At 37.7% G+C, this 21234-nt stretch overlaps 1 protein-coding gene across 2 annotated transcripts in view; it reads left to right on the top strand.

The window, feature by feature from the left end:
- The window catches only part of gid4 (GID complex subunit 4 homolog), a 42170-nt gene extending 21316 nt beyond the window's left edge, over positions 1 to 20854 (top strand). The window contains exons 4-6 of one of the 2 annotated variants that reach the window (XM_080206626.1): positions 1203 to 1304; positions 15547 to 15677; positions 18513 to 20854. In XM_080206626.1, coding sequence (XP_080062752.1) covers positions 1203 to 1304; positions 15547 to 15677; positions 18513 to 18576 — 297 coding nt within the window. In that variant the 3' untranslated portion in view covers positions 18577 to 20854. Of the gene's footprint in view, positions 1 to 1202; positions 1305 to 12670; positions 12807 to 15546; positions 15678 to 18512 lie in introns of those variants that run through there. The other variant, XM_080206627.1, reaches the window with a different exon arrangement.
- The last annotated feature ends 380 nt before the right edge of the window (positions 20855 to 21234 follow it).

The following is a 21234-nucleotide window of genomic DNA, read 5'->3' as shown; positions in this document are numbered from 1 at the left end:
TTGAGTTTTCCATCTCACTGACATGGATTGAGAAATTTCTGGGGTGGGTCAGTCATTTTTCAGGATAAGGCACTGCTCAAGAGAAAGGCATTCCAGCTCACCTGTGCACCTAACTAAAGAGTGACATTGGCAGATCTGGAGAAAATTATTGGTCTTTCATAAAACTACTTTCTGCAGCAACCAAGCTTAACTTTTGAGAAGCACAAGTTATTTATCCCAAGATAAACTCAAAATATCAAGTTAGTGCTCTCTAACTCAGGGATATTAAACTGAGATGTAACCTCTAACTCCCCTCAATTACTGCCTTGTCTGATATCACCTAACTGGGAAAACCTGGAACCTTCTGGAGTGTGTGACTCAATGTTACACCAGACAATATCTTTATCCACTTACTGTCGGAGCTGCTTAATATGTCCTTTTTCAAAAAAAAAATGTCCCATGTGGTTTCTGTGACCTTCATGGAAGAAGTCCACCTTTGCAGAGTCTGTTATATGGAGGCATGAAATATGTTGGAAAGTTCATGGTTCTTGAAGCTCTGAGGAAAAACGTTGCATTTGTGGGATCAAAACTGTACAAAAGTAACAAATGTAGCTTGAATCAAAAGTGTTAAACTTAAAAATTTTGAGCATAAAATTGGGACTTTTTTAAGAGATTACATTTGAACCCTTTAAAGATTTTTATCGTGAAAATCTATTGAAAATTCTGCACCTCCAGGAAAATGAAATTTAACAAATAAACTAGCCATGTTATAGGAATTGGATTATGGTTGGACTGCCAGAACCGCAAATGGGATAAATGCAAATAGCATTTCCTGTTTTGATATTTCAAAGCATGTCAAAGTTGAATGCATGTCAATGATGTGACTGTCGATCTTTAGAACTTAGAACGTTGTTTGGTTGAGAAATTAGATTCTTTTTGGAAACAAATTTTCAATTAGAGATTGAATTTTTTCTCATAAGTAGGCAAAGCACACTGTGGTACTTAAGAAAATCACACAATTGTTATAATTTACCTATGTTGTTTTCTTAACAAAGCCTTGTTCAGCAATTTTAGTCCCTCTTCTGAATTTTAACCTTCTTGTGCAGTGACTAGGATTATGCATCTTCAAATCCTTATATCTCCTCTGCTGTAGGATTTTAGTGTTGTATGTGCAGTGCTGTGGCTTTTTGGTGTGCTTACTTTTTAAAATTTTTTTTTCCCAGGGGAAGTTCTTGGCATTTTACCAATATGCAAAAACATTTAACTCAGATGAATTTGATTATGAAGAGTTAAAGAACAGTGATTTTGTCTTCATGAGGTGGAAGGTAACAAAGATTATTAAGTATGTGTGTTGAAACCTATGTATTATCCTAACAGGCAAACACAGAGGATCTCTGACCACATTGTAGTATTGTAATTTTATTTTACTGCATAATTGAGTGAAGCCAGGATAAAGATTTCAGAATACTTTCTCAAATCACTGATTGCTGCTGTGAGCAGGAAAACGTCTTGGTAAACTTGTGCTGATCTTCCAAGGGACAAATCCGAGGCCTTTTCTTGGCTTATTGCACAAACCAATAACCTGACTTAATAGATGATCAGATCTTAATATTTACATTTTCTCTCTTGCATCCTGTCCTGAAGTTGTTGATAGGCTATGATGCCTTGGGAAGTGTGTGTCAGACTGTTTGACAATTCAGCTGCACCAAGATCTTATCCACAAAGTTGCACATTTCCACTGCAATCACTGGATAATGATCAGGAGCAGGAACTTTGATTAATTCTCCCAACTATAATGCCCTTCCGGTTGACTTGGTTTAGTGAGGAGTTGAAGCCAGGACCTTATGCTTCACGTGTCTCGATACACTTGTGAATGCAATTATCAAATGAATGATTACTAGTATAATTGCTACCTTGGGGCAATATTTCATAATGATACTGGGAAGAGTTTTGCAAGCAGGAGAAATGTTTAAACTTTGTTGCAGACATTATGTGCAGATTGTTAAAGCTGGAGATTCTGTGGTAGAAAATGAATTGTTCTATGAAATCTGCAATGCTGCAGAGAGTGAGCACTAGCATGTTGTATGGCTACGTTGCTCTGGACTATTTTTGTTTTAAAGAACAACAGACTTTTTTCTTTAATCTGTTGAACTGGATTACTATAATTTGGACTATATGTATGTCTAAAAAATACCAAACGTAGAATAGTATTGGGGGTGACATGTTAGTGTGCACAGCACTTCATCGTCACCACTGTGACCTCAGTGAAAATCCTACATTTGTGCACAAGCAGGACATCCGCTGAAGTTATAGCAGTGATGTCCAAGAAGCTCTAAGGAACTTCCCCACCTTGATAGCCCAAAAAAGTGAGTTTCACTTAGAAATGCTTTCCCAAAGAAGGGGGATGATTACTCAGGAAAGATACCTTATCCTGAAGAGCACTTGCATAGATGTGTACAGTGAGAAGTGAATGTTTTCAAGAGAATTGTTATGTTTAATCTAATTCTCTGATGTACGAAGCACGGAGGAGCTGTGTGATATAGATTTGCAGATGAAGTAGAAGAGGTAACTTCATTTGAGAATAAAGTAGGAAGTGACATTCATTTCCCTGGTCCTTTTACAGCACAAGATCCCTCTCCTTGATCTCCAAGGGAGCCATGTTAACTGTGACCTAGCATTTGTTCTTGCTGCTGTGAAATGTGCCCTAGTAGTGGTTTATTTCCCTTGAACCTCAACTTTAATTTGCTCTTGCATCTACTTCAATTTCACCTTTCTTCCTCCTGGACTTCCAATCTACCACTTTGTGAGAGAAAACTCAGGCTATGTCACTGTGGCTGTATGTATTAATACTACAATAGATAAACATTGATTTTTTTTTTACTTTGAAAAAGCAAGAACTTCAGGTTGGTTAACAAAAGCAAATTAGCAATCCACAGTGTGTCCTATCTGTATACCTCTTCGATTCACCATCTGCATTTCCTTATATTGCACCAAAAAAGGAATAATCTTGTCAGATATCATTGACCACACATAAATGGCCCTGTCTCTATATAATGTAGGCCCTTTGATGTTAATTCAGGGTTCTTCAAGAATCAAAAGTCATACTTTATGGCGTATAATTGATTATCAAACTATTACCTAGGAAATCCTGTTTGCTCTGGATTTTTGACACCTTCATTTTGTTTTCCCTGCTCAGGGAGAGAATAATTCTTTGACAAAACAAGTAACTAAGGGTACCTTTTCACCTTTCTAATCGGCCAATGATTCTTATTTGGTCTGTTTGCTCCCAGTATGTTCTAATATATGACAATTTGGGCACCCTTAGGTAGTTGTGCCCTGGATGCCATTTGTGGTATGGAGTTTGCCTTTATATTGCTTAGTGGTCACAGTATCCGTCACCTGTTGGATGCAAGTTATCAAGGTAAAACTTTTGTTGCATGTTAATGAACTTACATTCATACTTCTCTCAGAAATCGTCAAAAAAAATTCCAATTCCTGAATCCCATGATGTTGTGCATTATCGTTTCAGCTAAGATCCTTGGAACCATAGAAAAATTACAGTACAGAAAGAGAGTATTCTGCCCATCATGTCCACTGGTCAAAAAAGAGGGGAATAAAAAGAACTAGCCACTTACTTTATTCTAGCACCTGATCTGTAGCCTTGCAGGTTACAGCACTTCAGGTGCTGATCTAGGTCCATTTTTTAAGACTCAACCACCAATTCAGGCAGTGAATTTGAGATGCCCATCATCCTCTGGGTGAAAAAGCTTTTCTTCCTCATGTCCTGTCTAATCCTTTTACCAATTACCTTAAATCTATGCTTAAATCTATGCTTCCTAGTAATTGACCTCTTGGGTAAGGGAAACCAGTCTTCCCTGTCTACCCTTTCTAGCACCCTCATAATTTTGTACACCTCAATTGTGTAACGCCTCAGATTCCACTATCTTAAGGAAGGCATATCTAGTCTATCCAATCTTCCCTCATAGCTGCAATTTTCAAGCCCTGACAATATTCTTGTAAATCTCTTCTTTACTGCAGAGCAAATATGTCCTCTCTGCAGTGTGACCAGAACTGTATACACTTCCAGTTGAGGCCTAAAGCAGCATCTAACTTTATTCCAATAGTTCTATAATATGGAGCATTCCCAATGCAAATAGAAACAATTTTCCATTTCTTCTAATATCTCCCAACATTAGAAATGGGTATAACACATTTCTAACCAGTCTGCCTGGCTACCAATATAATCTAATAACATTATGTGCAGAACATACAGGAAGTCCTTGGAGAAGCTTGTGTGTAAAAATGCACCATTTAATGATTTTCTAATAGACCAATGTTACTCCAATTTAGATTGTACTTCTGGCCTTCATTCATAAGCTGACTGATCAGCATAAAATTCTCTTTCACTTGGAACTCCAACGAAAGCAAAGGCAAAGGAGTGCAAGTAAAAGTAACCTAGGAAGATGAGACTATTTACTACGGTTACCTGTCCTCAAGTTTATTTCTCTTCCCATAGGGAAACCTTTGGTCTCTACTTGGCAATTACCTATAGTGCTATGACTGAATTAAGCAACTCACTTTGCAATGGACCACAGGCACATGCCTCCATCTTATTGTACATCTTGTTTGTTACTTGCATGTTTGCTCCTTTGTGTCCCTTCAAAAAGGGGGCAATTTTGTTCATTTTTATTTGGCTAGAGAGTGCATCTTGAGCAAGATATCGACCTGTGATTGGTTAGAAAATTGGAGCAGAAGTAGCCCATTTGGCCCTTCGACCCTGCTTCGCTATTCGTTATGATCATGGCTGATCACACAACTCAGTAACCTGTTCCTGCCTTCCCCCCATATCCTTTGAATCCCTTCGCTTCAAGAACTACATCTAACTTTGATTTTGTACATGTTTTGACGTCAACTGCTTTCTGTGGTCACAAATTCCACAGACTTGCCATGCTTTAGATGAAGAAATTTCTCCTCATCTCTGTCTTAAAAGGTTTTCACCATATCCTTAGACTCCTGGTTCTGGACATCCTTCCTGCATCTACCCCTGTCTAGTCCTGTTAAAATTTTATAGATTACTGTGAGATATTTTTCTATGACAGCTTCAGTGACAAGTAACCCCACTACAGATCAACTGCCTGGAGTGTCTTAAAGAATAATTTTGATTGAAAGTAAATAATTTGAACAAGTAATAGTTTTACTGAAAATTTATAAGCCACAATGTCAAATGTGATTTACTTTTGCAGAAGGGTGCATACTGTGGAGTTTGGGGGATGGGGAAGAAACCTTTTCAGTTTAAAAGATCCTTGCCAGCTCCCTATTTTAAGAAAAAACTTTATTTCATTTAAAACCTCCTTGCCTGGTGGGAATACTGGAGCCCCTTAGTCTTTTGAACTTGGAGGTCTTTATCATTCACAAGAAGATGGATTTAAATGATTAATCAGTGATTGTGCTTGCCATGGAACTATAGAATCCCTATAGTGCAGCAATTCAGCCCATTGAGTCAGCACTGACTCTCCAAAAGAACATCTCACTGAGACTCTCCCCTCGACCCTATCCCCGTAAGCCTGCGCATTTACCATGGTTAATTAACTTAACCTATACTAAGGGGCAATTTAGCATGGTCAATCTATCTAACCTGTGCATCTTTGGACTGTGGGAGGAAACTGGAGCACCCAGATGGAAATCATACAGACATGGAGAGATGTGCAAGCTCCACAGTGACAGTCATCCAAGGCTGCAGTCCAGTCTGAGTCCCTGGTGCTGTGAGGCAGCAATGTTAACCACTGTGCCACTCAAACCCTTGAACTTAAAAAAAACTGTCCTTTCTGGTACTGGAGGCAGAACTGGGAAATGTCAGTTTCCACTGAACACATTGCAGTGTTTAGTTTGTACTGAAGCCTCCTCATTTGGAAGAAAATGGTGATTCATATTCTTTATGGGTTGCTTGTTAACATTTTGGCTTCCTGCTGAATTTTGAAGCCAAAAATAGAAGATTTCTGCAGAGACGATATATATTGTACTTACCAAGAATGGACTGACCAAGTTAAGATATAAGTAATTCACATTAAAAAAAAAACTCCACTTTTCTATCTTTAGTTATAGATCTGATTGGGATGCTGAAAAACAGGAATGGATAATTTCTGTAATTAACTCCTTTCAAATGCCTATAATCTTTAAAATGAGTTATTTCCTGTTTCCTGTAGCTTTAAAAAAAAGCGCTGTGCTGTAATGTTTACATTTCTGTTGCTCCCTGATAGAGAACATGATAATCAAATGTTTCTGACCCTCAACCTCGCATTTTTTAAGTCTTATATTAAATCTGAAGTACATTTATCATCTCCAATTCCAGCAGGAAAAGTTTTCAGGATCCACGTTATGATTTGTTATTTTCTAATACTGAAGTTTCTAGGTTTTATGTTCTTCAGATTTCATTACTAGTCATTTATTGAGTAGATACATGCTCAGTTCACCATACTGCTGCTATTTTTTGAGAATGTGGATTTCAGTTCTTCTGTGAAGAAATGGCTACACTCAGCCTTTCATCTAAGGCTATAAGTGGCCCTTCTTGATCTGTGTTTGTCCTTTAGGTGTCAGATTGCAAACTTTATTAATTATTTTAGATTTATTTGGTTAATTTTGCAATAGTTAGATATCTGCAGCTGCCTACAAGAATCAGCAAGAATGCAGTCAATTCTGGAACTCTTGTCAATCTTTGAAAATACTTAAACATTTCTGTTTTGAAACTTAATATGGAATGTTTGAGGAATCATAGTGAAAGTATGTGATATTTTGCAGAAAATGAAAACCTGTTTTTAAAATGTATCATTGGAAAGTTTTCTCAGTTCTTGGAGTCTTGAAACAGAGGTTTTCAAACTGGAGTCTGTCACTGGACCCCAGGGTCCTCCAAGCAATTAGATCTCTATCTATCTGATCAGATTTTTGTATCTGTTGACTTACTCCTATATTATTTATTTTGCTGTATATATTAATGTTTTCTGCACTATGTTTTGGAAGTTAGGACGCATTTCAAGTTGGTGTCATTTTGGAATTGTACCAAAGAAAGAAAGAGCTGCATATAAACACACAGAATTAGAAGAGTATAAGTGTCACCTTTTACATCTGCAGAGCATCCCAAAGCACTTTGCATCTAATTGTTAGTTCTGTGGTTAAATACAGCAACCAATTTGTGCACAGCAATGAAATGGATGACTATTTAACGTATGTTGATTGAGAGACAAATAAAGGCTTGAAAATCAGAAGAACTCTTTACTAATCTTCAAAAGAAGTGTCAGTTAGTCTTGTGTCTAGCTGTGCAGATAATCAGTGTTTTGGTGTAATGTTTCATCCAAAAGATGGCACTCCCAAAATATCCAGCAATCCTTCGGGACTACATTGTAGTATCAGCATAAATTGTTTGATTTTGATTTCATTTATTATTGTCACATATATTAACATAGTGAAAAGTATTATTTCATGCGCGCTATACAGACAAAACATACCGTTCATAGAGAAGGAAACGAGAGAGTGCAGAATATAGTGTTAGTCATAGCTAGTGTACTCAAACCTTTAAATCCACGTGGAGGAAATATTCAAGACAATTTAGGCTTGCCTCAGTATTAGGGAAAATACTCAAATCTTTTATTAGGAACACTAAAAAGGCCATTTAGAAAATAATATTTGGGCACAATCAACACATATATGGAAGGGATATTGTTTCATAAGTCTGTTTCTGAGCATTTAACATGTAGGGTGGCTAAGAAGAACTGGTAGATGTAGTGTTCGGGTTTTTTTAAAAAAAATCATTTGAAGAAGTTATTAAACAAATTTAGGACTCATGGAATTGGGTATAATTTGCATGCATTTGTTAATGGACAAAAAACAGTGGCACTTAACAATTTTCAAATTGGCAGGCTGTAACTAATGGGATACCGCAAGGTGCCCAATGCTTAGGCCTAAGCTAGTTGCAGGATTTGTCATTGACTTGGCTGAAGAGAACTAATGTCTCCCAGTTAACTGACAATACAAAACTCAGCAAGAAAGAATAATTCATAGCTTATTCAGGAAGTTGAGGAAGGCATAAGATTAAAAAAAGAGGCTTGCAAAAAAAAAGTATGTTTGAGGTTTTGGAATGTTTTGGAAACCAGTAAAGTGCCATGAAAAAGTTGATAAATAGGGGAAAAACAGAATATGGGAGCAAACTAGCCAGGAATATAAAAAATAGATTTTAAGAGTTTTTACAACAGTATATAAAGGAAGAGAGTTACTGATGTAAACATTTCTCTCTTAGAAGACATTAGGAGACATCGTTATGGGTAATGAGGAAATGGTAAAGATATTGAACAAATATGTCGTTTCCGTTTCCACAATCTGTATTTGTAGAAGATGCAAGTTTGCATACCAGCATTGGGGATAACCTAGCTGCTAAGAAGAATGGGTAAATTTAATATCAGCAGAAAAAGAGTACTAGAGAAATTTTAAGGAACTAAAATTCAGAATATCCCCAGGATCTGATGGTCTACACCCTCGTCCTGAAAGATAGCCAGAACATCCGCTATCTCTCATTTATTATTGTCACATATTAGAAAACAATGAAAAGTATTGTTTCTTGCAAGCAGTTACAGACAAAAATATACCATTCATTGAGTACCTAGGGGAGAAGGAAAGAATAGGATGCAGAAAATAGTGTTGCAGTTACCAATAGGGTGAAGAGAAAGATCAGCTTAGTGTTGATACACCATCCAAAAGTTTGATGACATCAGGAAAGAAGTGGTGCTTGAGTTGGTTGATACATGTTTTCAAGCTTCTGTATCTTTTTCCTGATGGAAGAAAGTGGATAAGAGTATATCCAGGATACATGGGATCTTTGATTGCACTGGCTGCTTTCCTGAGGCAGTGGGAAGTATAGACGAAGTCAGTGAACGAGAGGCTGGTTCGTATGATGGACTGGTCTACGTTCACAACCCTTTGTAATTTCTCTGCAGCCAAGATTTCCTAAAACTCTTAGGCTCTGGACTGGTCCCATCAGATTTAAAGTTAGCAATATGTAATTCATCTACCCAAGAATGGGAGAAAGAAAAAGGGAACTGCAGGCCAGTTAGTCTGACAACAATCGTCGAAAAAGTGATAGAATCTATTATTAAAGAAACCTTACATTGGAAAGCATGGTATAATCAGAAAAGTCAGTGTGGTTTTGTGAAAGGGAAATTGTGTTTGACAAACAAGAGTGTTTTGAAAATGTAATTAGTACAATATATAAAGGGGAACCGATAGATGTAGCAATTGATAAAGCACCACATAAGAGGTTAAAAGACAAGAGAAAGGGCTCATGGAGTTGGGTAATACAGAGGATTAGTTAATAGTCAGGAAGCAAACAGTGGGGCTGTTTTTAAGTTCACAGTGACCAGTGAAGTGAACAAAGAAAAGTACAGCACCAAAATAGATCCTTTGGCCCTCCAAGACTGTGCCGTTCATGGTGCTGTTACTAAACTAATAAAAACCTTATGCCCTTACTTGGTCTGTATACCTCTATTCCCTCCCTATTCAAACCCATCCAGTTGTCTCTTCAATGTTGCTAATATGCCTGCTTCCTCCACCACCACCTCTGGCAGCATGTTCTGGGCACTTGCCACTCCCTGCATGAAAAGCTTCCCCTGCACATCTCCCTTAAACTTTCCCCCCTTACTTTGAAGCTGTGCCCCTTCGTAATTGACACTTCCAACGAGGGGGAAAAAGCTTCCTAACCATCCGCCCTGTCTATGCCCCTCATAATTTTGTAGACCTCTATCAGGTCTCCCCTCACCCAATGGCTTTCCAGTGAAAACAACCCTAGTTTATCCAACCTGTCCTCATAGTCAATGCCCTCGAGACCACGCAACACCCTTGTGAACCTTCTTTGCACTGTCCAAAGCTTCCACATCCTTCTGGTAGTGTGGTGACCAGAACTGCACATACTACTCCAAATGAGTGCTACCAGGGTTTTGTGTAACTGCAACATGATTTGCCAACGCTTGTACTGCAAGAGTGCCGCAACAATCACTGCTAGGCCCTCAGCTATTTACAATCTATATTAATCACTGAGATGAAAGGACAAAGTAATATATCAGAGTTTGCTGACTGCACATAAGTGGGTGGAAATGTAACTCTGCAAGAGATGGACTGGTTACAGGAGTGGATAATAAGGTGGCAGGTGGACAATAATGTGGGGAAGTGTGAGTTTATTCACTTTGTAAGAATGGAAAAGCAGAATGTCTTTTGAAAAAAAGCATTAAACTTGTAAATGTTGATCTTGAGAGAGGCTTGAGTGTGAGGTTCCAGGAACCCAAAGTTAGCTTATAGATGGAGCAAGCAATTGGGAAGGCAAACAGCATTTTGGCTTTTATTGCAAGAGAATTTGGAGTACGCTAATAAATAAATAAGTTTATTTATTCAATTAAGTCTTAATCCACTTAGAATACTGCAGTTTTAGTCTTGATTGTTTAAGGAAGGATTTATAGCATTGGGACAGTACAGCAAAGATTCACTAGATTGCTCCTTGGGATGAGAGGGTTGCCCTATGAGAGGGCCTAAATTGGCCCTATATTCTCAAGTTTAGAAGAACGATCTTGAAATATACAAGATTCAGAAGGAGTTTGACAGGGTAGACATAGAGATTTATTCAACTGGCTGGTGTGTCAAGGGGCCACAGATTCAGGATAAGCAGTTGATCACTTAGGTCTGAGATGAGAAGTTTCTTCACTGTGTTGTTGGTGTTGGTAATTCTCTACCCTGCCCCAGTGGATTGTGGATGCTTCATCATTGAATGTACAGGCTGATCTAAAACCCTCAAGGCTTGTTGCGATCCGCATTTGAGATCGCTTTGGTTTTTTTGATACTGTGTATCAAAGGCTGAGGCTTCAGTTGGTTATAGTTTAAAGCAAATGAAATGGCTAAAAAGTCAGATGAATAATAAATACAGGTTATGGTCGGTGAGGTTAGTGTCAGATCAGGGTCACTGACTTCCTGCACTAAAAATCAATTAGTTCAGATGAGATGATGTTTTAGAACATTTTTGTATTTGTTTGGATTTGCAGACGAAGGATGCTGTACCTACACTTCAGGCTGGGGATAAATACATATTTGGTCCCTCAGAGAATTGAAGGATATGCAATTGGGCAGGAAGTGTAGTTGAAGCCTGAGATTAGCTATGACTGTATGAATGGCGGAGCAGGCTCAATGGGCTATCTGTCTAGGCTTGCTCCTATCTCTTGTGTCCTTATAGGAAAAAAACAGCTATGAGAAGGATGCAAAGATACTGCATAAGGATTCAAACATGTTAAGTAAATTCAAAGAAATTTGGCAGATGGAATACAAGTAGAGAAATGTGACATTTTCCATTTTGGGAAAATATTTTTCAATTGGTGAAAAACTAGGAAATGTTGGCATCCAGCAACATTAGGTGTCCTTGTACACAAATCACAGAGTTGCTATGCAGGCATAGCAAGCAACAGGAAAGCAAACAGTATTTTATCCATCGTTACAAAGGTATTGAAGAGTAACCAAGTCTCAGTGCTATTGTACAAGGCTTTGGCAAGACCACATCTGGATACTTCGTACAGTTTAGATCTCCTACTCTTAGAGGGAGTGCAATAAAGTTTCATAAGATTGATCCCAATAATATGAGAATTGTCGAATGAGGAAAGGTTGAGTAGACTAGGCCTATACTCACGATAATTCAGAACAATGAGAGGTGATCTTACTTAAACGTACAGACATTTCAAGGGACTTTGTAGCGTGAATGCAGGTGTTTTCCCCTAATTGGACAGTCTAGAACTAGGAGTTTCAGAATAAGGGTTTGACCATTTAGGAATGAGATGAGGCGAAATCCTTCATTTTAGGGGTTGTAATTCTTTAGAATTCTCGACATCAAGGAGTTGTGAGTACTCAGTTGCTGAATGTATTCAAGTCTGAAATGGACCCGTTTTTGGATACTTTGGGAATCAAAGTTCTAAGCATAGTATGGGGGAAATGTAACTGAGGCAGCTAATCACCCATGTTCTTACAGAATGTTGGAGCAGGCTCCATGGGTCAAATGGCTTACTCCTGCTTTTATATTTTTCTCTTTATAAGTGAAAAGGGTGTTTGACTTTGAGAGCATTTTATTTTAACAGAACTGCAACCTCATGTATTCGTCAGAAACATTTGAACAAGCAATCAATTTTTTTCTGAACTTCCAATGATTGCTGTCAGTCATTGTACTGATTTGCTTTCAAGATGTGATGCTGCATTATGATGAGGCAAGCTGACTTTATGTTTGAACTATCAATGAATTCGATCAGTTCTCTTTTTCTATGAAACTCAATTTCCATTTAACCCACAAATAATATTTGCTTTGTGGGGTGGGAAAGAGAAGGAGGGAAGTGGAAAGGAAGCGAGGAACAGGCTGGCATCCAGAGGCAAGGCACTTCTCCATTAGGAGGGAGGGGAGGTCATCCAGAGTCACTCTTTTGGGGCGCTGTTATCCCACGACCACCACGTGTGCACTAAGAACACAGAGGAACCGTGGTTATCTTTTTTCCTTCACAACATAAACTAAATTGCCTCAAATTGCAAAGGATTTCCAGGATGTTGAACTCATTAATGTTTTGACTTCATCCTTCTGCAACTGCTCCATAAAAATCCTCCAACTCAAATAAATCTCAACACCTCTTTTTAGTCCCGTCTACAACTGCTCCAACACGTGGATGCCATGCCTGCCTCTACCAGCCGATGCACAGCAGCTTCCCTCCATGATTGCGACCCCGAAACACAGGACCTCAAAGTATCCTTCGTGCGCAAAGGCTGCCAGCACAGTAAGTGTATAAATTAAAAGTCTGTACTTACTACCTTAAAAATACGAGCCACACAGAGGGAAAGGAGTCAAGGCGAGTATGTTTTATTCGTAGTACTCTCCAATTTGCCCAAAAAAATAAGTTGTAGAAGTGTCACACCAGGACAGTGGACGTGTAGAGTAGACTGCCAGAGAAGGGAATTGTTTCAGGATAAATTAACAACCTTTTATAAGCAGATAAGTAGCTGGATTAATATGTGAGAAGGGGATTGAAGTTATAGATTGTAACAGATTTGCTTTATATTTCTTTATAGGGAAAATGGAAGGAACTTAGCACCCCTTTTTAAAATATGTGATCAGTAGCTGATAGTTGGCAGCAAGTCCATGATGAAATGGGCTGAATAAGCTAAATGATGTTTTCTTTGGCAAGGTTTTGTCCTTACTTACATTCTTTCTGACTGTTTTGTGGAGGTTGTTCATTTCAGGTCCCTTTCCCTGCAAAGCTGTTCAGGTATTGCTGTCGAGAAGGGTTCCTCTACAGCTTGGAGTTGCTATGTAATGTTATCCAGTTCAGATAGTTCCAAATCAATTTTGAAATGAACTGAACTATTTTCTAATTTAGATGATTCTTGACCAGTACTTCAGTTCAATGATAACCAATAGGATCATGTTGTTCCTTTTAAATTAGACAAACAAAACAACTAATACAGTAATTGTTACAAATCTGTCGATGTATTTTTATCAGTATGTTTCACAAATTGCAATGGTTACTATCTCTAAACTCATATAAAAGGAGATATGAGTTGTAATATTTTATAGGCGAGCATCAGAGCTACAGATTCGAGATCAATTTTTGTACTGCAAAGTACTATTGCCTTGATAGCTCAACATGTTATTATCAGAGCGGTTCTAAGGAGAAAGAGGCCTGAAATGCCACATGGTGGAGGGGGGGAATGGGAAATGGTATATTTTATAGATTGCAATAAATGATTTCTGTACTACTGATCCCTATACTCCTGATAATTTGAAGTTGTTTTTACGTAAGACAAAGTATTATCCAATAATTTAGATTTAGCAAGGTAAATAACACAGGAAAGTGGTAATTTGATGCTAAAATAATTTTTAATTATCCAATTTAAATTAATCAACTTTGAATCAAGAGGGCAGAAGCACAAAGGAAGGCAGTTGAAAAAATGGTTGCAAAAGTAGCCTTACAAGAAGTTTGAAGATAATGTCACAAGCTGAAGGGTTCGGTCAGAAGAGTACAAGATTAGGAGAAGGGCTTTTGCTACCAGAATTGCAGCAGAGTGAGAGTTCAATTGAGCTGAGGTAAACACAAATCAATGTGCTAAAAATCTGAAATGAAAACTGAATGCTGCAAGCACATGACTGGTAAAACAGCAACCAAAGCAAGAGAATCTGAACGGAATTGCATATATACTGTTGTATTTGCATTTAGGACATCCTAAAGTGTTTCACATGCAGGAAAGTACTTTTGAAATGTACTACTGTTGTAATTTTGTAAACAAGCCAGTTGATGCACAGCAAGCTACGATTAACAGAAATGATATTGGTTGGGGATAAATGTTGGCCAGACACCTCCCAACATTGGAGCATGTCCATCCGTTTGAGAGTAGTGTGGCTTCATAAATACTTAGGCCTTTGGATTGGGATTTGAATCAAGAACATTCTAACTAAGCAGCAAGAGTACTTTGACTTGAGCCCAGTCTGATATCTAATATGTTCATGTTTCACCTTAGACCTTTCATCTAAACTGAAAATATGATAAAATGTTAATCTGTGTCTACAACAGAGACTTAAAATTGGTTGTAAAGTGTTCTGGGAAATCTTGAGGATATGTTGAGGTGCTACATAAATACAGATACTTCCTTTTATTGTTTTCATACATAGCATTTGACTCCCCTTTTCCACTTCAGTTTTATAAATGATTGCCAAGTTTTACAACTAATTTTTCCAGCAAGATATTGGGCAAATTCTTTAAACAAAAAATACTTTAATTTCAATTTTAAAAGGCTGTAATTTAGATGGGAATTAAATCATCAAACAGAGTGGATTAATATGTAATAGTGCTGCTATTCTGCAGTTTATTGGACAGGTTTATTCCCCCATTATGTAGAAAGTTACTTGTGTGCTTTTGCAGCCTCAAGCAAGCATTTTGTCCTTTGTACTTATTTGTATGTAAACAGTTTATCATTGTTTTATCAAAAATGTATTTTTCTTGAGTACTTTATCTCTCATTTTCTTTTTTTGTAACTTTTGCTTTTCATAAGGAAAATTTAATGTAATGTTTCCCCACCATTAAAACTTGTTGATTTGTATGTGGTTGCTCTATGGTAGTTGCTTTCCCTCACAGCATACCTATGCAAGAAGCAGATTGCTTTTCAGGGTATTTTAACTACACCAATCTATGCAAGTGTCTCCTCATTTGTTTGGCACTAAATGTGCAAAGTGTACCATGTCTCCTTTACAGTATCAGCCTTTTTTTGGCCAATGCGATTGTCTTTGATTAAATTCATTCAGTGCAATAATTCAGAAACTCTCAATATATAGGGATATGGGGGTAGGGCCTGGGTGGGATTGTGTTCAGTGCAGACTTGATGGGCCGAAGGGCCTCTTTCTGCACTGTAGGGTTCTATGGTATGATATACTGGGAAATAGAGCCCAGTCGATAGCATATTTTGTTAGATTATTCTGTAAATTGATTTAATTGTACCCAGTTTTTCTTTTTTCTCCACCAACAGGAACAGTTTCTGGTCCCTGATCACACAATCAAAGACATCAGCGGTGCTTCCTTCGCAGGCTTTTATTATATTTGCTTCCAAAAATCCACAGCTTCAATAGAAGGCTATTATTACCACAGGAGTTCAGAATGGTGAGAGGAACTAGTAAACATTTTGATCTAAGTAAATCTTAGTACATTCATCCAGGATTGCAGAAATCATCAATATATTAAATTAGTTGATCCTGACTAATTATTGATCATATAATTGTAGGAACAGGAGGAGGCCGTTCAATACTTGAGTCTGCTCAGCCATTAATTTTTTTTCATCTGTACCTCAGCTGCATTTTACCCAGCTTTTTTATATATCTTCAGATGGCCTTGCCTGACAACAGTCTATTGATCAATTAACCCCCAGAATCCACAGCTTTTTGGGAAACAAATTCCTCAGTCCCATCATGCCTTGTATGCAAAGGTTCATCATGGTTTCACTCCTTTTGGTCTTAGCTCTGTTTCCCACTGAAAAAAATAATGTCCCTGTGTGACTTCATTCCCCGGGAATGAAGCTGGCAGACAAAAGGGATATCGTTGGGAGCGCATTTTGTTGATAGTGGCAAGGACAAAGGTTAAACAGGAGTATTTGGGAAAAGGTATACTTTACTAAGCTGAGATGTGATTTAGCAAAAGTGGACTAGAAACAAGTACTTGATGGTTCAACAGTATAAGAGTAATGGGAGGGTTCAAAGAGGAAATAAGTGAGGATTCGGAGCAAGTATGTTCCCACAAAGAAAAAGGCTGGAACTCCCAAAATCTACAAAACCCTGGATGTCAAGAAACATACTGAGTAGGATAAAGCAAAAAAGGGAAACTTGCATCAGGTGTTAAGACCTTAAAGCTGCAGAAAGCCTGGAGTATATGATGTGCAGGGGAGACATTAGAAAAGAAATTAGAAAATCAAAGAAAGGGCATTAAAAATATTGACAAGCAAAGTCAAAACCGAAGGTATTTTCTAAGTACATAAAAACAAAAGGATACCTAAAGAAAGGGTAACACTCAGTAGAAACCATGAAGGGAACCAATGTGTGGAGGAGGCAGACATGGGCATGTTTCTTAATGAATACTTTGCTTCAGAAAAGGCACAGAGATAGTTAAGGAGAAGTTAAATATTAGATGGGATAAATATTCCAAGGAAGGAAATATTAAATGTTTTGGTACCTTTGGAGAAGTAGATTATTAACCATGCCTGGATGAAATGTGTTCCACACTGCTGAGTGAAACAAGAGAAGACCATCATTCTGTCATTTTCTGTGACTAAAGCTGTAGTGCTGGCACACTGCTAACTTTGCACGGTTGATTAAAAAGGAGGAAAGGAAAAGACTGAATAATTATAGGCCAGTCAGTCTTGGTATTAGATAAATTGTAAGAAAAATTTCTGCAAGACAATATTAATCATCACTTAGGAAGGCAGGGATTAATTGTGGACAGTCCATCATGGATTTGATGAGGGAAGGTCATATCTGACTTGATTTGAATTTTTGAGGAGGTAACACGAGAAGGATCAATCAAGGTAGCACATTTAATTATCTACATAGATTTTAGCAAGATCTTTTAATGTGGCAATCCAGACAGAAAAGGAAAAAACTATGGGATCCTGGGAAGTGTGGCAAGTTGGATTCAACTTGGAAGCAAATTTTAATGGTTGTCAGGGTATTTTCGTTACGGGAAGGGGTAAGGTCGTGAGGTTCTATCTTGCTTTTTATCCAAAACAGAAGCAGAGGTTATGATCAGAAATCATGAAACTGAGTGTTGAGTCCAGAAGATTGTAAGGTTCCTGGTCAAAAGATGTGCTGTTGTCTCTCATGTTTGGGTTGAAAGTCATTAGAACAGTGTTGGAGGCCAAGGGCAGAAAAGTCAGAGTGGAAGCAGTGCAGAGAATTAAAACGACCAGCACCTGGAAGCTTGGTGATCATGCAGACTGAACAGGGGTGTTCTGCTAAGCAACTTGTTTTCTCTCCATAAATGCTGACAAACTTGCTGAATATTTCCAGTATTTTCTCTTTATATTTAATATTTCTAACATCCACAATACTTTGCTTTTGAGTTTGTTAGATATGATTTCCATTTTACTAAACTACATTGACTCTTCATCAGCCCATATTTATTCAAATGTTTACTCACACTATTCAACAAAACAGATTGTAGTAACTTCCTCACAATTGAGGTTATCTGAGGTTAGTCTGATAGTTTATCATTTGCTGCCTCTTAGTGAAGGGACATGAGCTTCCTTGTGAACAAAGCCAGAATTATGACCTATCTGAACTGGAACTGATGGCATTCAATTCCAGAATGCAGAGCAGCTGTATCAAGTAGCCTGAGAGGCAAGGTCACTGCACTTTCGGAGCAGATTAATGTGTTGTTTTACATTATTTATTGTTGCTATATTCTGAGAATAATACATTCTCTGACTTACCACAAACAATGACACCTGAAGATTTACTAGTAAAAGTAAAACATTGAAAGTGAGAGGTGACGCACATTGCTAATTGAAGCATTTAACCAATAGTGGTGAAAAGTTTGTGAAACTGAACTTCAGACTGGGTAATAAAACAGTTATGTTGTACAGGAGTCACATTTTTTTCATTCTAATCTCCCTGCCAGCCTTTTCTCTTTTCCCTTGTGAAGGTTGCGGTTTGAATGGACATTGACAATTCTTGGAAATTTCACTGTCGCAAGCTCCTAGATTGTACAATTAGGCTATTTAACAGTGTTGCGAAACACCACAGATGAGCTTAATCTCCTCCCTGGCTCAATCTTTCATGAAAATTTTTCATCAGGGGGCAGAATAATAAGCAAGAACCCTGGCTAATGTCTTCCGATCTCTTTAGTCACACGCGCACACACACTAAATTCAGTTGTTTTTATTTAATGTTAAAAGCGCTGAATAGGTTTAAATCTTTAAGTTTTGATGTATTTTGTTCTGTTTAACAGGTACCAGTCTTTAAACCTGACACATGTCCCTGAACACAGCACTCCCATCTATGAGTTCCGGTGACGTTCATCAATACAACCCTCCTCGGACAGTTGGGGAGAGGGAGTAGGCAGATGGTGGAACTGTTCGGGGGAAGAGAGTGAGACACAAAAGTGTTCTGTAACAATGAGAACAATTACTGTTTTCTCTGCTGCTGACAGACCAACCACAACACGATGAGGAGCTCGAGCATCAATAATCCAATCCAAGTGCATGACTGTTGGAGCTTGTTTTCACCGAGCAAAAGACAACTCATTTTAATCTCATTTTTAATGCTAATTTAAACTGCACTTACTGATTTTTAATTTTGGTCTCTGATTTGTTGAGTTCTTTTTGTAGTTCTAACTTTGTTGTACAAGAGCTAATGAGGCAATAGCACGACAAGAGTGTGCTATTGTCTTTCATTTTCCCCTTTTTTGCTGTTGCTGTTTTTATACATTGCTAATCAAGCTTGGATTCTTTAGATGGTCTTTTTAATCTACTCCACTGGTGCTGTTGCACATGTTCTGTGCTGGGTTTTTATGGGAGAACAGAAGTGGCCTTATACTAACAGAGAGCAGCATATGTTTTAGATATCACAAAACAGTATTGGGGGAGAGGAGAAGTGAAAATAAAATACTCTAAATAAATAACTGACTTCTGTAAGACTCAAGTTGTATAGAGAATTTCTAAAATGAGATATCTATTGGATACCTGGCAGTGTTAGTAAGGCCTATGACCTAATTGAGAAGTTGAGGATTAAACCAAACCCTTTGAAAGCAGTTGCCAGGCTGTCATTTCCTGCTAATACATACTACACATGGCATTTGAGTTGTAATTTTTTTGTGTTATGTGGCAGGGAGGGTGTTCCATTGTTGGTGCTAACCCAGATGTTCACGGAAGATACTGTGTGCCTTTCATGATGTAATTCCTTTTGGATTTACAGAAACATTTGACTTCACCTTACAACAGTGGGAAATTCCATGCACAGTACATTTCTCATTTGAAGGTTGAAGCCCACCTTGCCCCTTCCTGGAAAAGCTTTTGTGCAGAGTATGTGCAAAGCATTGGGTTTTCATGTTGAGTATGCACAAAAGATTAATAAAGAAAAAGAAAATCACCTTTGATCTAGCCATGGGTCTGACTATTCAGTTGATGGAGGATGTTGCACTTAACTATTGGGTGGTGGAGAGGAAAAGAGGTTTCCAAATTGGACAACCTATTTAATATAATTTTTAAAGTATAGATGTTTAAATGAATTGGTGCAAAACCATTTTTCTTCAGCTGGTTACGGCTAGATATGCAGGATGTTAAAACGCCCACAAGTGACTGATGAAAATTTCATGTCCCTTCCATTCACTTCAGTTAAATTCTAGTTATGACAGTGCAAACATTCCAAATAAATCTAACAGATACAATGGGATCTGGTATGGAATAAAATGGCAAAGCTTGCAATATTATAGCTAGATCTCAAAACATAAAACATAGTGAAATTCTCATGCAACTCAAAATATGGACATTTTAACATCCAATGGAGAGGGTATCTCTTCCTCTTTATGTAAAGTTAAAGAAAAATTCTTTTATTACAACCATTGTGAACCAATGACGTACAAAGGAATGTAATACCGCCACTTGTACTAATCTTATTGCACCGGCATTTTTGTCCATTGTGACTTCTATAAACATAGTTAAATCTTGATAGATGATTTATTGATTTGCCAAGAAAGATGTGATGCCTGAATTAAGATGTGTGTCTGCTTTAGTCTGTCTGATTGTCTGGGGATGTATGTATTTTGCGTGAAATGGGAGTGATGGGATGGAATTTTCACCTTTGGATCAAGATTATGCATTGATTGATGTGTTGTTTTAATTGAAACCTCTCCTAAAAATATCTAAATGGACTCTAATGTTGGAATCCTACATCTTAAAGCGAGGGCAGTGTTTTACTTTATCCTGTTGCAGTCTTTTTGAAAAATAGGAACTTATAATTTCTCACAGGTCAAGAATTCCTTTTCTTCTGCATTTTACATATTTTTGGAATTCCAATAAATAAGCTGAAAGTCCGTTTTTATTTAAGACATATGAAAAGTTGTGTAAGTGGGAGGAAGGACTGCTGAATAGGGTGAAACAGCCCATATACCTTGAGTTTGAAAGAAAGCACCTAATGGTTTGGAAGTGAGTTGATTTTATTGTATAAATCAGAGCATGGAAATGAATGTTTTATTACATTACATTGTTCATGAGACATCAGGAACTTTTAAGTTTTAGATCTGTGGTGAAATAAATGAGGGTACCACGTCCAATAAAGTTCCTTGTGAAAGACTTTGTGGAGTTTGTTTTTCTCTCTGGTAAGTGGAATTGGATGTTAGTTTAATGGCACCTCCTCGGCATTCAAGTGAATGGAATGGGAATATTTACAGTATTAGCATAGTAACTTCAGTAAAATATTATGGTGAGCCCATCAACGTTTAACAAAACAACAACGTGACCGCTTTAACCAATGGGACAATTTTAGATTTATCTTCAGGAACATCTGAAGCTTTATAAAATATTGTGAAGTACGAATAGGTATCGAACTGATGGTGTGAAAGTGTTCTGTGAATCAAGATGAGAATTGTATAGCTTATTTTGTGTCAGGTATCATGTGTAGAATTTGCCCATTCTCCTTGTGTCTGCGTGGGTTTCCTCCCACAGTCCAAAGAT

This window comes from Carcharhinus amblyrhynchos, chromosome 18, assembly GCF_965287045.1.
Source record: "Carcharhinus amblyrhynchos chromosome 18, sCarAmb.v2.hapA, whole genome shotgun sequence".
Classification (NCBI taxonomy): Eukaryota; Metazoa; Chordata; class Chondrichthyes; order Carcharhiniformes; family Carcharhinidae; genus Carcharhinus; species Carcharhinus amblyrhynchos.
The sequence above is the reverse complement of the archived record's forward strand: the minus strand, read 5'-3'. Positions and strand labels throughout refer to the sequence as shown.